The sequence below is a fragment of the Excalfactoria chinensis genome, chromosome 1 (genome assembly GCF_039878825.1).
Source record: "Excalfactoria chinensis isolate bCotChi1 chromosome 1, bCotChi1.hap2, whole genome shotgun sequence".
Taxonomy (NCBI): Eukaryota; Metazoa; Chordata; class Aves; order Galliformes; family Phasianidae; genus Excalfactoria; species Excalfactoria chinensis.
Genome location: NC_092825.1, coordinates 122,223,238 through 122,238,726, shown reverse-complemented (window position 1 = coordinate 122,238,726; position 15,489 = coordinate 122,223,238). Strand labels below are relative to the sequence as shown.

At 36.0% G+C, this 15,489-nt stretch overlaps 1 protein-coding gene across 1 annotated transcript; it reads right to left on the bottom strand.

Moving 5' to 3' along the window:
• Positions 1-1,417: 1,417 nt before the first annotated feature.
• CRLF2 (cytokine receptor like factor 2) lies at positions 1,418-14,502 on the bottom strand. The gene is made up of 8 exons (XM_072327130.1): positions 14,427-14,502; positions 8,900-9,011; positions 7,683-7,846; positions 6,550-6,689; positions 5,668-5,830; positions 3,639-3,753; positions 3,038-3,122; positions 1,418-1,690 (listed from the first exon to the last, which is right to left on the bottom strand). The coding sequence occupies exons 1-8, from the start codon at positions 14,500-14,502 to the stop codon at positions 1,418-1,420; spliced, it is 1,128 nt and encodes a 375-aa protein (XP_072183231.1).
• Positions 14,503-15,489: the final 987 nt, after the last annotated feature.

Sequence of the window (15,489 nt, the reverse complement as noted above, 5' to 3'; positions counted from 1 at the left end):
AGATTTGTTTAATATGTTGCATGTTATCTCTTTTTCTTGTTCGCACTTCTTTAAGACTAGAAAACCAGAAATTCCGGTCAAGGGAATAAACCCTATCATTAATGCAAGAGATCTCAGTTTAAGAAATTACATTACTGCACTAGGAAGCAGATGCAGGCTCCTCAGCTGCAGCCCGTGATGGAGAAATGAGAGCATACTAGCAGGTTTTGGGGAGAGGATTGTGTGGGTATGCTGGCTCTGCTGCTGCCTCCCACTGCTCCTACTCCATGACTGCTGTGGTACCTGAGCACTGAGAGCTAGACTTATTAGTGATGTATCTCTACTTAGCAGTTCAGTGATAAAATTTCAGGGCCACATTTTCTTTTCTTACATGAAAAATGACTATTTTTTTTTTTTTTTTTTTTTTTTTCAGTATTTGAGCAAATATAAATCTGTATGGTTTTCCATAGAAAATTACTGCATCCTAGCTCTGTCTTTCAGGAGCTCACTGTGGCCCTCCCATCATCATCCTGTTGTTTTCAGGACAAGGGTGAAAATATAGACTGTGTTTTCAAGGCTAAGTTTAGTTGTTGTAAAAAGATAAGCCAGTAACAAAAAGCAAAGATGTTTTTGAAATATTTTATGACAGTACTATAAGAAACTTTTACATTCCTTGCAAAGGAAGCAAGCATTTTCTGCTCATAGTTGTACAAAGTATATTTCCCAAAAGACTGATAAATGCTAATATGATAAAAATAAACAGCAACAACAAAAAACAAAAAAGGGAAATCATCAGAAGTTTCAAGACTGGTTTCAATAAGTTCTGTTATTTGCTTTTAAAATGAACAATGTGATATCCTCTTAGTCTTTCCCTAACTGAAAATCACATCAAAAGCCAAACAAAGAGTATAGATGTTCAGTGTATCATTGCAACTTGGCTGAGCACTGATATAGCACATACATAAATCACACGAGGTATAAATATACATTCTTTTTATTCTGCTGTTGAAAAAATGCAGTTCGGTTAGTCTGGACTACAACACAATATGCTATTTGTGCCTTTCTGCAGGATATAATTAGGAACAAGCTGTAGCATCTGAGGTACTTGTGTCTTTGAAGAACATAACAACTCTGAATAAACAAAAAGGGAACACATTTAAGGTGCCATATAACCTTCCTCTCACTATGGGGAGTTGAACAGGCCTTTTTCTAGATGTCTGAGTTGCTCTTTTGTAGCTTGGTTTGCGTGAGTGTCAAATATTGAGCCTGCTCATAAGATCATAAGTTCTTGGAAAGAACCTATGTGGAATCAGAGAACACAGACTTGTATCTTTCTTTTTGTGTGTCTTCTTGTGATAGTATTTTCTATTCATCCTCTCCTCTAAAATCATCAGGGTCTTGCATATCATTTCCTCATACCTTCTGAATTATGCAGGTTTTATAGCATCACGTATGTGTCATCATTCACTACATTCTGGAGGCCAGCAGAGGAAACCATATTATTGAATGTTGGCATTGGGCAGACATTCTGAGCTGCTTTGGGACTGTTATTTCCAGTTGCTCCTGAAAAGCTGAAGACTTTCTCCCTAGGTTCCTGTTTGACACTTTTCTTCTTGTCTATTTGCTGATTTTCTTCCTCAATGATGCATTCTAGCTCTTCATATTCTAATTTGGTTTGCACCACCGCGTGATCAGTTTTATCTATCCATTCCTACGAGAATGAAAAGGTTGATAGTGGCAGGTTCTAAGTGGTCAATCAAAAGAAATCTGTCTGTATAGACCTGGATTTTCCTTAAAGTAATGGCATCTTTCTAGGGACAGCCACAGTGGAGAAGATGAAAAGGGAGTAACATACAGAAGCAGAAAATATAATGCAAGGAACCAAGAAAGACAAGAAGGAGGATGGGTTTCCACAGGTGCATACAAGATCCTGTGACTTACAGAGAACACATGCAATCATAAAACCATAGAATCATAGAATATCCTGAGTTAGAAGGGACCCACAAAGATCATAGAATTATAGAACATAGAATTGCTTGAGATGGAAGAGGTGTTTAAACATCATCTAGTCCAACTCCCCCCTGCAATGAACAGGGACATCCAAAGTTAGATCAGGTTACTCAGAGTCTCATCCCACCTGATTTTGAATGTCTCTAGGGATAGGTCATCTACCACCTCTCTGGACAGCCTGTGCCAGTGCCTCATCACTCTTACTGTAAAATGCTTCTTCCTTATATCCAATGTAGTGCTGGCTCATGTTTACCTTGCCATCCACTTGTACCTCCATGACCTCTTCAGCAGGCTGTACTCCACCCTTATATCCCCCAGTATGTACTGATAATGAGAGTCACCCACTATCACTGATTCCAGCTTCTGGCTCCACAGAGGACCACCCAGAATGAAAACCAATATTTCTGAGATTACTGCGCAAACGTGTATTGAACTCCAGCAGCCTGGTGCAGCGCATTGGAGAGCCTGTTCCATGCTCACCACCCTCCAGTGAAGAACCATTTCCTAACCCCCAGACAGACACTCCCCTGATGTAGATTCATGCCATTTCCCCAGCTCCTGTTGCTGCCACTAGAGAACAGAGCTCAGTGCCCTTAGAAAACCTGGGATGTATAATATATCCCGTGTTCTTTCCTTGGTAGACTCACATATTCTTTGATCCAAATCTTCACCTAATCTAAATTCAGACTAAGTTTATATGGAGAGTTACACAATATAGCATTGTGGATTAAAGCCTCTGTGTGGATTAAAGCTATTATTAGAAGGAATGGATGCAATGTCACTCCGGCATCTCTCTAGATATTGTGCGTCTGAACATCCTTAAATTTTCTCTTGAAATTTTTCTGTCACTTTCTACAACTCCTCTAATGCAGTACCAAACCAGTATTATAGTTCTGATCTGTTGATGCTGCAAAGGGGAAGGGCTTTTCTCTTGGGTCAGAGGACATCTGCAGCAACATCAATCCAGAACAAGTACTGGTAACTCCTTTCAGATTTCTCACAGCAATGCAAAGTTCATAGACTTGTTTGCTAGGAAGGGAATGTTTACCTGGAAGTTTCCATTATGATTATTGAAGAGATCAGTAAATACATATTTTGGATCTGGTATAGTAGGCATGACAGATTTTTGAAGTCTGCAGAGAGAAAAGAAAAATGCAAGAAACTGTTCTGTTATGGCATTGTCATTCATATGAACGTCTACTTCAACATGTTGCTGAAGTCACAAATAAGATCTGCATGTCAATACCCTCAGCTTAGTTTCTTTTAATATGTGATAATGTCAAAAAGGAGTATTGCTACACTACTACCGTAAAACAATCATCTGATGAGATTTATGCAATATAACAGAATGATAAGCCTAGTAAAATCTGGAATGCATGCAAACTCTGAGCTGGGCAGCAAGCCGTGTTCTGCTCTATGTAGTAGTCAAAGCTTTACATTCTCTTGCGTACATTCTCCAGGATGGAGAAGGAGCTGAATCAACCAGAAGGAGCTGAATCAACCAGATGTATTTGCTGTGTTAGTGAATACAAATGTAAACACAGAAGTGTAGAGGGAAAAAAAAAATAAAAAAAAAAATGTATATATATATATATAATTAGGAAAGGTATGTATTCTACAGTAGTAGTAAGCAGTGAAATTATAGTTACCTCTGCCATTTACACAGAAGAATCAAGAGGATAAATACCATTAGAAGTACTGCCATCAGACAACTTAAAAGAATTATTGTGTTTGACTGGGTTTCTATTTCATCATCACATGAATCTAGGATTAATCAGAAGAAAGCAAGTGAAAAATTTATTGTTTACTCTAACAGCGAATATTCCTAACCATGCTAGAACACTGATTTCTCTTATTAATAAAAAAATAAAATAAAAATTTAGGAACAAATAAGAAAAAAGAATCTATTTCATCTTGAAAGAGAAAAGAAAAACCTGCAAACCAAACACTGCAACAAAATAAAATCATGTTCTATTTATTTAAATTGACCTTTGTCTTGTAACATTAAAAAGGAAGGTGCACTTGTACAAAGAGTAGAAGTATTCAGAATGATGATTCTCATGTTCTCCCACTGCACTATGACTGATACAGCAGTTCTCTGCTAAGGTCTGTCTTACATACACCTACCTACAGATGCCAGAGCTGCAACTAATTTTACATGTAAACTAAATGTCTAATTTCCTAAGATAAAAAGCCGTAAGTGGACATTTACTTATAGCCTAAATGACTAATTTCCCAAAATAAATGAACAAAAAATGTCCCCCTTCCTTCCCCCCATATACCAAAAAAGTTCACAAAATGCAAGTGCTAACAACAAGAAAGTAACTAGTGACAGGATTCAACAGGTATGTATCTGAACCAATTAATTTTTGTAGCTTTTGGCATTCTCAGTGTTTTTCCTGCAGCTTTTGTAAAGGCACCACAAAACTGTACTTCCTTGTACCAAACTTCTGCTCTTCAGATAAATACTATGGAAATTTAAGTTAATTATTCATGAAGGACCAATGGTTCTCTAAATCGCACTCCAGAGTCACACTCATGTCATAGTCTAATGGTGTGGGTAGCTGCCATGTTTTCACTTCTCAAATGTACACATTGTCTTTTGTGTTTCTGAAAGACATTGTCCTCCACAGCAGAAGTCAGCAGGTTCACAATCTGCATGGTGCAGTAGATTTCTCTTGGAGATCAGCACTGTTCCTACCACTAGCACACATTCTTATGCTCCAGGTTTTCAACCTGGCTGTATGTATACTGATTTTCTTTGGGTGAGTTAGTTGTGCTATGGAAAACTCAGATCTGTGTAGAATGGACATTTGGGTGTCTCATAATTCCAAAAGAGCCTAGTGGGTGACATTCTGTGGTTAGTTGATATGAATCTTAGAATTATGAAGGTTGTAAAAGGCTTCTGAGACAATCTAGTCCAGCCATCATCCCATCATGTCCATAAACCATGTCCTCAGTTGTCACATCTGCATATTTCTTGAACACGTATGGAAATAAGGACTCCACCAACTACCTGGGCACTCTGTATTGCCTTGGAATAGTGCATTTTCTGTTCTACAAGGAAGGTCTTTTTGTTTTGATAACCAATAGAAACAGTTTACATCAAAGGTCTAATTGAAAGTAATTATATACAGTTAAATGGGTCTTCCTGGTGGGAAAGCAATGTAGATAATGACTTAGCTCTCACTTCATGTTTCCCCCATTTTCAGCAAGTATGAGCACCAGACAGTTACAACCTCTGGTCCTGTAACTTTACTAGATGCCTTTTAAAGCAATTGGTCTAAAAGGATTGAGCATAAACATTTTTCTTAGAGTTCAGGTTTGATATTAATGCATCATCAGTGCCTGTGTATGTTTATATTTTACATAAATATGTAAATCTACATATATTTGTGTATGTGTGTATATAAATGTATATACACAAAATATATACACAACATGCATCAGATCACTATCACTGGGGGATCCTATACATTACTGTAATAAGGGAACTTTTAACTTTATAGATAAATGCAAAAATTTGTTGTTTTATGAGTCATCAGGAACAAAGTTTCTTTGATAACAGAAGATGGAACATAGTGCAACATAGAACTGATTGCACATTCTCAGCTTCTTACACAATCACCTCTTACCAGTTTGCCCTTAGACAATATATGAATATAGCACAGCTGTTACCTAGTAATGTGCTATTCATCCAAAATGTTTCTGCTTCCCAGTCACTGCTGTAATCAACTACGTTGCAAGAGGGTACTATCCTCTTCAGTCTGACCCGGAAAGAATAGCATTTCCGTGGATCAAAGCCTTGCTCTCCAACTCTGCAACACTTAGAAGTTCTGGACTGAGAAGGAAGGTATATAATCGTTAATTCCAGTTTTCAAGACAGAGCTTCAGAATGCTACACTCCATTATGATGATGACTAGGACAAGGAGTAGACCAAACCTAAACCTCAGAAATAAAATTTTGTTTCTCTGAATTTTGAGGATTTCTTCTTTTTGATCTATTCTTTCCCATTCATCCCCATTGTTCATTATTTGATGATGAGCCAAAGGGCCTAACGATCATCATACAGAGTACTATGTTACAGTTGCTGCTTACAGTATACAAAAAGTAGAATTTAATGCACAAAATATTGACTAGTTTTACATGTGCCAGGAAAGATTTAAGCCTATTGAATAATATTTCAATAGCAGCTAGACAGAGTAAATAAAAATCCTGCGTCCGTCCCCTTTTTTCTTTCATTTTATCTTATGCTGTTTCTCTTAATTCTATTCAGCTTTCTACTTTTATCTTCCAAGGCTGTTCTGTTCTGAAACTATGAACTATCCTTTACATTGTCCCCAGTTCTTTGTGTAGCAAGTAGATAAAACTCAAAAAGTAAATGACTTCTGGTATGGTAGGGTTCTATGATCAGAAAAAAATCCAACAGGGCTCTCCTACAAACTGTTTTGAATGTAAAGGAGAGGAGAGGAATTAGATAACAACCCTAGTTTATATTCTACGGAGTTGATATTTCCAGCTCCTTCCAACACTAATGGAACATGTCATGTTCAACTCACTTGCCATCCTTTGTCATATTTGCTTTTGTATTGAAGCTCAAGTCTCAAGCACTTCACACCTCTTTCTGGTTTATTACATGTAATAGTAACAGTGTCATCCTTCCAGAAGAAAGTCACATTTTTTGGTCGACTGGGCTTTACTAAGGAAAAGAGAAAGAAAACATGCAATAGCCTCTTAAAAATGAGTATTTTAAAATTAATTCCTTCCATCTTTCCACATTTCCTTGAGTAGCAAGGTAGATATTCCTCTTACGTGATGCACTTACACAGCTGACCTTCTTACTAAATATCAAATGTACCACTATGACACTACTTGCCATTGGAGGTGCCATGTTTAAGGGTAGATGTCATCCCAGTTCAGGAAAATACTGAAACTACTATGACCTTTCATTTCCTTTGGTCTAGAGCAAGGAAGATTCTTCTGTATTGGAAAGGGACTGACAAATTCAGTACCACTAAACTTACAAGACATATGTTCATCCTCTGGAGGCAACGTGGGATATTCTGAGATATATGGCAAAAACACCGCGGGTCTACCTGTGCAACTGAATCCATGCCTTGCTATTTTCAGATGGTCCAAGAGAATGTAATGGTTTGACTCATGTAACTGCGTAGTATTTAAAGTGGGAAATAAAACGTTGAGAAGAGTGTTATTTCACAGAATCACAGCTTTCTCAGTCCTCAGTTTCTTTTCATGGTATGAAGCCTTGCCTTCCTAATTGCAAGACTGATATCAGACTTTCATTATTTCTGCTTAGTTATCATCTAGTAAGACTTGAAATGAACAAGTTGCATTTGTTTTCTGACATGAATACTGAGTAGGCCTACAATATGCCAAGTATATCCATATATTTTATTTTAATTCCAATCTTGAAACTGCATTCTGGGACAAATCTTACTGTCCAAAGTAATCCACCTAGTTACCACTGCACATGATCCTCTATAACTATCAATGACAGAAAGGGATGAAAATCAGCATCCTTAATTCCAAATACTGATAGTTTGCTTATTGTATACACTAACAGCATTTCATACAGACAGATAAATGATTTCTTCTCAGACTAAGCACAAATTGAGAATGAATGGGGAGACCAGGACTACCAAAATATATAGTTTTGATTTTACATACTTACTATAGAAATCAGATTTCAGTCTTTTAGAAAAAAGCTCTTCACTTCCATTGCTGTTCATGATAGAGAAAGCAAGGGTGTGTCCTTCTCTCTCAAAAAGACATCCTGAATTATAACCTTGTGTCAATAGATATGTGGGACATGTTTTCCGTTTGCCTTCTTCAAATCTAGAAATTAAAAAATGTCAATGAATAGAAATACTCATATCAGGACATAAAAGCTAATTCCTATTTGCAATTATATTTTTGTTTTATTTTCAGCGGTCCTACAAGGACAAATCCACATACAGAACTTGAAGAAGGAAATTTCATTATGGTTTGAGGCAATTCATTTGTATGACCTCACTGACTTTCTAGTCCTTGGATTTGGTGCAGTCTGAAATTACCAAGTTTCCTTTGTGTTAGTTTGTTGGTTTTTTGTTTTGTTTTGTTTTGTTTTTTCTTTAAAAAGAAAATAGCTTATTCAAACAGATATTTTCATAAGCCTTTTTTCAAGACTGTGCTGTTAGTTCTTTCATGTATATCAGCCAGAAAGTAAATGAGATACGAAGCTTTATGACTACCTTCATCTAAAACACTGAGTTTCTGTTAAGTAAATAACATCATTTTTGTATATACAAAATATATATACTTAATATACATAATATACATACTCAAATATATGCAGAAGAACCCTTTCAACAGTGTAATTAACATCAACATTTAGGGAAAAAAAAAAAAAAAAAGAGAGAGAGAGATGAAGGTTTCATATCTATAATCTATCACAGTCTAATAGGATAGGACAGAGGAGAATGGCTCCAAACTAAAAGAGGGAAAGTTTATGTTAGATGTTAAGAAGAAATTATTTACTCAGAGGGTGATGACAGTGGCATAGGCTGCCCAGAGAAGCTGTGGATGTCCCATCCCTGGAGGTGTTCAGGCCGGGTTGGATGGAGCTCTGGGCAGCCTGTGCTGGCAAGGGGCAGCCCTGCCATTGGCAGGGGGTTAAAGCTCAAGGATTCCCTCCAGCCCAAGCCGTTCTATGATTCTACATATGATTATTCAGCAGGTTTACAGGTTTATACAACTTTGTAGCAGGATATGAATATAAACAAGCTTCATCTTGAATGATTGCAAAAATTTTAATATATGTAGTTCAGAGATGACTGAAATAACTTTGATACTTTAGCTTCCCAAAATGAATTCTTTAGGAAGAGAAGTATAGGTGTTATCAATACTCACATATAATGAAATGACACATTCTTGCCAGGGAAGAGTTTGCTTGTAGTCCACGTGATCTGCATTTTCTCATTATTGAAATTGATGATTGTGGTGTTGATGACATCTTTCTGACCTGTCCAGTACATTTACAGAGAGTATGAATTCAGCACTGAATGTGAAATATTCCATATTTGTAGGCACTTGGTATTTCAAAAATGCTTATGCCATAGGCTCAGATAATCATAAAAAAATATATATAAGAATATATGTAGTATATATATTTATGTAACACTTACACATATTATATATGTGGCATGAACATGCCTAAAATGCAAGGAGACAGAACATAATACCCTAGAGAAGCTGAAACTAGAATTTCAAAGCAAAATGAAAGCATGTGCAGAAACATCAGGAAGATCCCAGTGGTTGCTAGGCCAAAAGGTGTAGGCTGGTTCACAGATGTGGTGTGCATGGCACCTAAATAACAAAGCCAGCTTTACTCCATAGTACCTGACAAAATTTTCCTGCTGAAGAGAACTATTTGGGAACCAATGTAACATGGATTCTCTGTATAAACTGTGATCTTTACTACAAGAAACAAGCGCTAACACCCTAGATTGACAGCAGATAGATAAGGTAGACACACACAGGATCCTAGAGCAGATCAGCAAAAATAGGTGAACTGTACATTTAGTCTGTGTGGTCTTGGCCAATTCCAGATTATAGGCTTTCTCAAAGCAAAATCATTTGATGTCCTCTGGCTGTACATGGATAGTTTTTTTTTTCTCCTGACCTTCTCCTTGTTATAACTCTCACTGGGACACAGGTGTTTTAATTTTGTGTCCACCAGGATTCCACAAATAAACACTGAAGATACTCTGGCCTTGAAAAATGAGAAGTCAGAAAGAGTAGGGAACCACAATAGAAATCTTTTGAGAAGACAAATTATTTATTTTCAGATCTATAACACATGAAATTATATTTAGTTAAATGAAAAAAAAAAAAAATGGAGAAAATATTAGTATCTAAGGAGAGACTATAAGAAGGAAGAGGATAGACAGCAGGGTCTGTTGTGATGGGAAAGGGGAAATGATTTCAGACTAAAAGAGGAGAGACTTACATTGGACATAAAGAAACTTTTTACAGTATGGGTTGTGAGGCACTGGCACAAACTGACAAACTGTCCAGGTTTGTAGGTGTTGGATGCCTAGTCTCCAGAGACATACAAGATCAGGCTGGAAAGGGCTCTGAGCAACATGATGTAGCTGTAGGTGTCCCTGTTCATTGTAAAGGAGATGAACTAGATGACTTTTAAGGGGCCCTTCAAACTCAAATGATTCTATGATTCTGTGAAAATATATAATGAATATTGCATACAACCTTCTGAGGCTAAAATTTGCAGACTTATCTCTGAGACATAGAATGTCTGCCACTAAAACCTTCTGCAGGAACATTCCTACCTAGAGGAGAACAGAGGATTCTGACTCTGATTTCTATTTACATTTTATGCTTTTGATGTTTTTTAAAGTAGAAAAATGTTTAAACATTTCTGATGACCTGTTTATTACACTTAATTATTCTGAATATTCATGGTAACCAGGCCTACATATTTTCCAGTTTGCTATACTTTTGCTCAGTAATCAATGCTAAGAATGTGAAAAAGGCATGTGGTAACACTTGGGTTCAAATAATTGTGTTGTCTAACTGTTTTCAAGGCTACATCTCTGATTAAGAATTCTTCAATTAGAGCTTGTCAAGACATTTCTACATAGGTGTCATTGTATTATATCATTCTCTTAAAATCTCTCTTGAAACAGGTGTGACATAAATGCAAGAGCAAATGTACAGATGTAGATGCAGATCCCTACTACACTATTCATAGAGCTCTAAGAAAAAGAGATGGTACTCCTGTGCAAGAGGAAATATTGAACATAAGTCATCTGTTTCCTAACTAGTGTCTGCAGACTTGTTCTACATTGCTTTCTCAAACTAAAACTTCCATGTTTTTTCTGAAGAATGGAGAAGTCAATGCACTGAAACAAAACAGAACTTTAAAACTTCGAAAGCTGTCACAACATGGATTTTATCCAGATAATTTTACCTCTGTACAAGAAACTAGCCCTTGTTTCCTTTTACTCTCTAAGACCCTCAGCAAGTCTTAGAGATCATCTTGTCTTTAACTGAACCAATATGATGGCAAAATGCCTGAGAGTGGATTATTAGTCTACAAATACAGGAGCAAGTTTTAATTTTTATGAACTAAATTTTAGCATGTGTGTGATGTGTAGTATATAATGTTATGATTAGTGTAGCAGAAATCCATGACTGGTATGCAGTTTTTCTATAAAAATAGCAAAATGTATATTTAGCATATTTGAATATATTATTACATATTCTCCATTAGAAAAAAATTTGTTCTATAAAAAAATAGAAATGTTAGTGTATGGTACTAATTTTTATATGGAACAGTAACTCTTGGATTTTGCAATGCATGCTTTTGCATGACAGAGAAGAATATCAGTATGACTCCAGTCCGGCAGTGATTTATGAACAAACTCTGCACTTTCTGAGTAGTCCACTTGACGTCCGCAGTATTAGAGCACACCAACTTAACATTCTATATAAATCAGATCCTTTTTCAGTTCAAAACAAATACAAAACCAAACCAAATTAAAAAAGTTGCATACTATGATTTGGAATTCTGAGAATTTAACATTTAAATATAAACTCCAGTAACTAAAATGGAAGATAATACATTATTCAATACCTTCACAATAAATATAATTATGTAGTAGAAATGGAACTCATGATGTAGTGCACACTTGGTGATATACACATATTTTTCTTCCATTCTATCTTTAAATGACTTCAACAGAAGTAAGTCTTAACATAATTTGTAACTTTGAAATGTATTCAGCTATATAGTATAGAAAAGTTTTTGAAAAATCTCTTATTATTGAAAGTTGTACTTCCACATCTCTAGTTAGTGCAATTTTTCTACTATGCTTTCTAATTTAAAGGGATTTGTAGTCATATTATTGTGGCACAAGCTGCATTTTGTGTCAGTGAACAATAAAAATTTATGTGCATCTTTTCAAAACATAGCATGTAAGTGTTGCATTATTTATATTTCCTTGCTATTTCAACTTGAAAAGATGCAAATCCTGACTAAGGTTTTTAATGTTTGGTTTAAGTTGACATCAAACACTGAGGGTACGGGTAGGTTATATGAAATAATGTCTCCTACTGATGATCTTTCCTTTGCCTTCAAAAGGAAAGGTTTTAAATTTCTTTCTTTATTTAATTTTACTATCTTTATTATTTTATGTTATTCTTGATCACCTACACTTAAGGAGGCAGAGTCACTCCTGTCTTTTGGTAGTGGTAAGAGATACAGAGAAAGAGCAGAGAGGACTACTCATCTCTCTTCCTTTATGAATCCAGCTGTAATAACCTGGATTGTTCTCAGCCAATGTGCCAGATCTTTCATTCCCTAAAGAGAGTGCATTATTACATATAATTATTTCTTGTGTTGTGGTAATTTTTAGATAAAAAGTCAAAAATATAATGAAAGGATTATCCCAGTCTAAGGAAATATGACAGAAACTTTCTGTCCAAGGATGAATTTTTGGTCTGTTTAGGAGACTAGATGACAGGATGTTGCAGAAGTATAGAATGCATACCAGAACACTTGAGCATCATAGTCAGAAGGAATAATCAAAGTCTAACTCTTCAGTAAAATCAGAGAGGAAATGGTAGGGCTCTACACTAGATTTAGCTTCACGTATGCTATTGGACACTTAGCTCTTCTTGGGACAGAGAAGAATGGAAGATACTGCTATTACGTGTACAGAAAGTACTATTACAGATTGGAAATTACCTAGAGCAATACATGATACAGGCATCACCATGAGCAAGAACGTGAGCAATTATATTCCACCTTCAAAACACTTTTTGAACTTCATTGCTAAGAAAATTTACTATTGAAGGGGAACTTTGTAAAAAGCCCAAATGTGATGGAACAGGACAAAAAGAAAAAAGAAAAAGAAATATAATATCAATTTGCAAAGATAACAGTGGAATGTACATGTACAGGAACAGCTGCAATCTCACTGAAGGCAAACAAAAAAGAAAAATCACTTTTGATTTCCTCACACTGATGAAACCTGATAAGTAACCACATGTTGAACTTACACATATTGCAGTAGTGCTGTGTATAGAAACAAATGGAGAGAAATACCCAAAACTGAGCCTACACCCTAGTTACTCATACATGAGAACAGTTTCATTTCGTTAAATGGAACACATGTAAGTGAAAGTGCAACTCCTTGAATACAAGGTTGCTGAAATGTGTGCTCAGGACTGACTGATTAGAAAATTTATTTTCAGTAGAATTAATAGGACAGCAACAGAACTTTTTATAGACCTTTTGAAGCAAAGCATACTCCTTGTATTATAATTCTAGTAATTAATCAAATTGATTGGTGCAGGGATTTTTTGTTTGTTTGGGGTTTGAAGTTGTTTTTGGGTTGGTTTTGTGGTTTGGGTATTTGGCTTTGTTTATTTGTATGTTTGTTTTCAGTCGAAGCTTCACAAACTATGGACATCACCATATTTTGCATTAAATTAGAGCCAGAATGGTAATTTGCAGCTTTTATCTCACAGAGTCATAACATCTCAGAACAGAATCAAGTCCCCCCCACACACACACACACACAAACAAACAAACAAACAAACAAACAAACAAAAGTCAGTGACTCACAGTAGAAAATAACTCTGAAGAATTAAGTAGAGTTGCATTGCTGAAAAAAGTACTTATACATAAAGCAGAACACAGGATTGATTTATAGGTTGATAAGAGGAAGGGATAACTTTAGATTTCTTGAATGATGGGGTCCTTGTGATAAAATAATGAATGCATATTAAATTATCAGACTATGTTTGAGGATTTTTTAATGATTTCTTCAAGATTCTGTTTAACTTTAGTGAACTATGAATAACGGCACTGCAGGCAAACACATGAAACTGAGATGTTCTTGCATGTAGGCAGACAACAAGACTTCAAAGCTTTTGTTAATTTTGCTTTTTAAATTATTTTGTACCTTGTTGCTTTTACAGGCACAAAATATTGCTGAATATTTCATTCTTCCAGAATCTTCCAGTCTTTCATTCTTCCAGAATAGTAAGTGATAAAGTCTTACCTGGAATCCATTTTATCCAACTTTTTTCGTTAGAAAACTGTAGTCAGTTTCAGATTCACTCCACTCTACCAGAATCTATGCATTTCTAGGATGGAAAGTAGTCCTGCTTTAAATTTTTCTCTCTTTAACAGTAGACATAAGCTTACAGAGTTCTTTACTTTATTTAGAAAATTGAATAGATTTCTCTTACTCTCATCATCACTCTTGTTGTTTGTTTTTCCTAAGAATCTACATTTACCTCTTGGATCTCAAATTCTGTTTTGTTGATTCTTTTTGGAAAAAAAAAAAAAAAAAAAAAAAATTAATTCATATATCAATTTCTTAAGCAAAAATGGATTTGAACTTACCAAATGATTGTGATAGAGCACCCACCAGGTTGACCAGTGTGAAGATCATTGAACATTCTTGACAGATGAGTCTCATGATTTGAATTACGCAACGGACTGTAAAGAGATGAATAATTACAGACCTTGGTCTTTACTATTTGATCACTTCTTACAAGAGATGGGAGGGAACTAGAGGAAATGACTACAGGAAATTAAAAAATGACTATCTCTAGCAACAAACAAGTCAGAAGTGTAGGACTTCAGAATGCATACTTTCTTTGCACTATGCAATAATAATAATAGAATAAATTCACAGAATAAAAATGTCAACCTTATCAATACTTGCTTTGCTTTATCTTGTCACCATACTGCAGGTGATGTCAACCATGATCCAAACAAGAACTATGTAGTTGTGAGTAGCAGTGACCATACCATACACCTGAACACACTGATCTCAGCATGCCCAGTGACCATAGGGTAGTTGAGGGCCAAGCAGCCTGCTAATAAGATTTGCTCCTGTCATTCCACATGCTTGGCACATTTCACATGGCATTAGCCATCTCTGTCTACAGATCAGAAGGCAGAAGTAGTGGGCCTTCTGTGGCAGGGAAAGGTGGGCTGCCAGGGGTGAGCAGGCTACACAAGAGGTAGCACTAGAAAGCATTTCTTCTTGTATTACCTGGACGTCTATATGCTGCTATAGACTCTTATCAGTTTTATCACATCAGCAAAGTCCCCAGCTAGATGATGTGGTACCAGTTGTGATCTGTCCACTTTTCTTGAGTTGGCTTCCTTCACTAATTTATCCATTACGCATACCAGAAAGATCTGTTCAAATTTCAACAAGTCTTGGAAACTTCAGTCTGATGCACATGCATTACTCTTTTGCCTGTCTAGACCCTGCTTTGACCAAGTTCCTCTAAGGAGGCATTAATTCCTGTAATGAAAATAACAAGAAATAGATAATTGAAATACTGAACTGGGTTCAGTTATTTTTGCGGCTGATGACAAGTAGCAGATTTGGAACTCAATGGCCAAATCTAGCAAGACCTGTGCACCTCAGAACTTACTCTCATGCCAAGAG

Coding starts and splice junctions, on each gene's coding strand:
- CRLF2 (XM_072327130.1), bottom strand. CDS start 14,502: ATGAGACTCATCTGTCAAGAATGTTCAATGATCTTCACACTGGTCAAC. Junction 7,847..8,899: donor AATGTGTCATTTCATTATAT/GTGAGTATTGAT, acceptor TTTAATTTCTAG/ATTTGAAGAAGGCAAACGGA. Junction 1,691..3,037: donor ATCATAATGGAAACTTCCAG/GTAAACATTCCC, acceptor TCATTCTCGTAG/GAATGGATAGATAAAACTGA.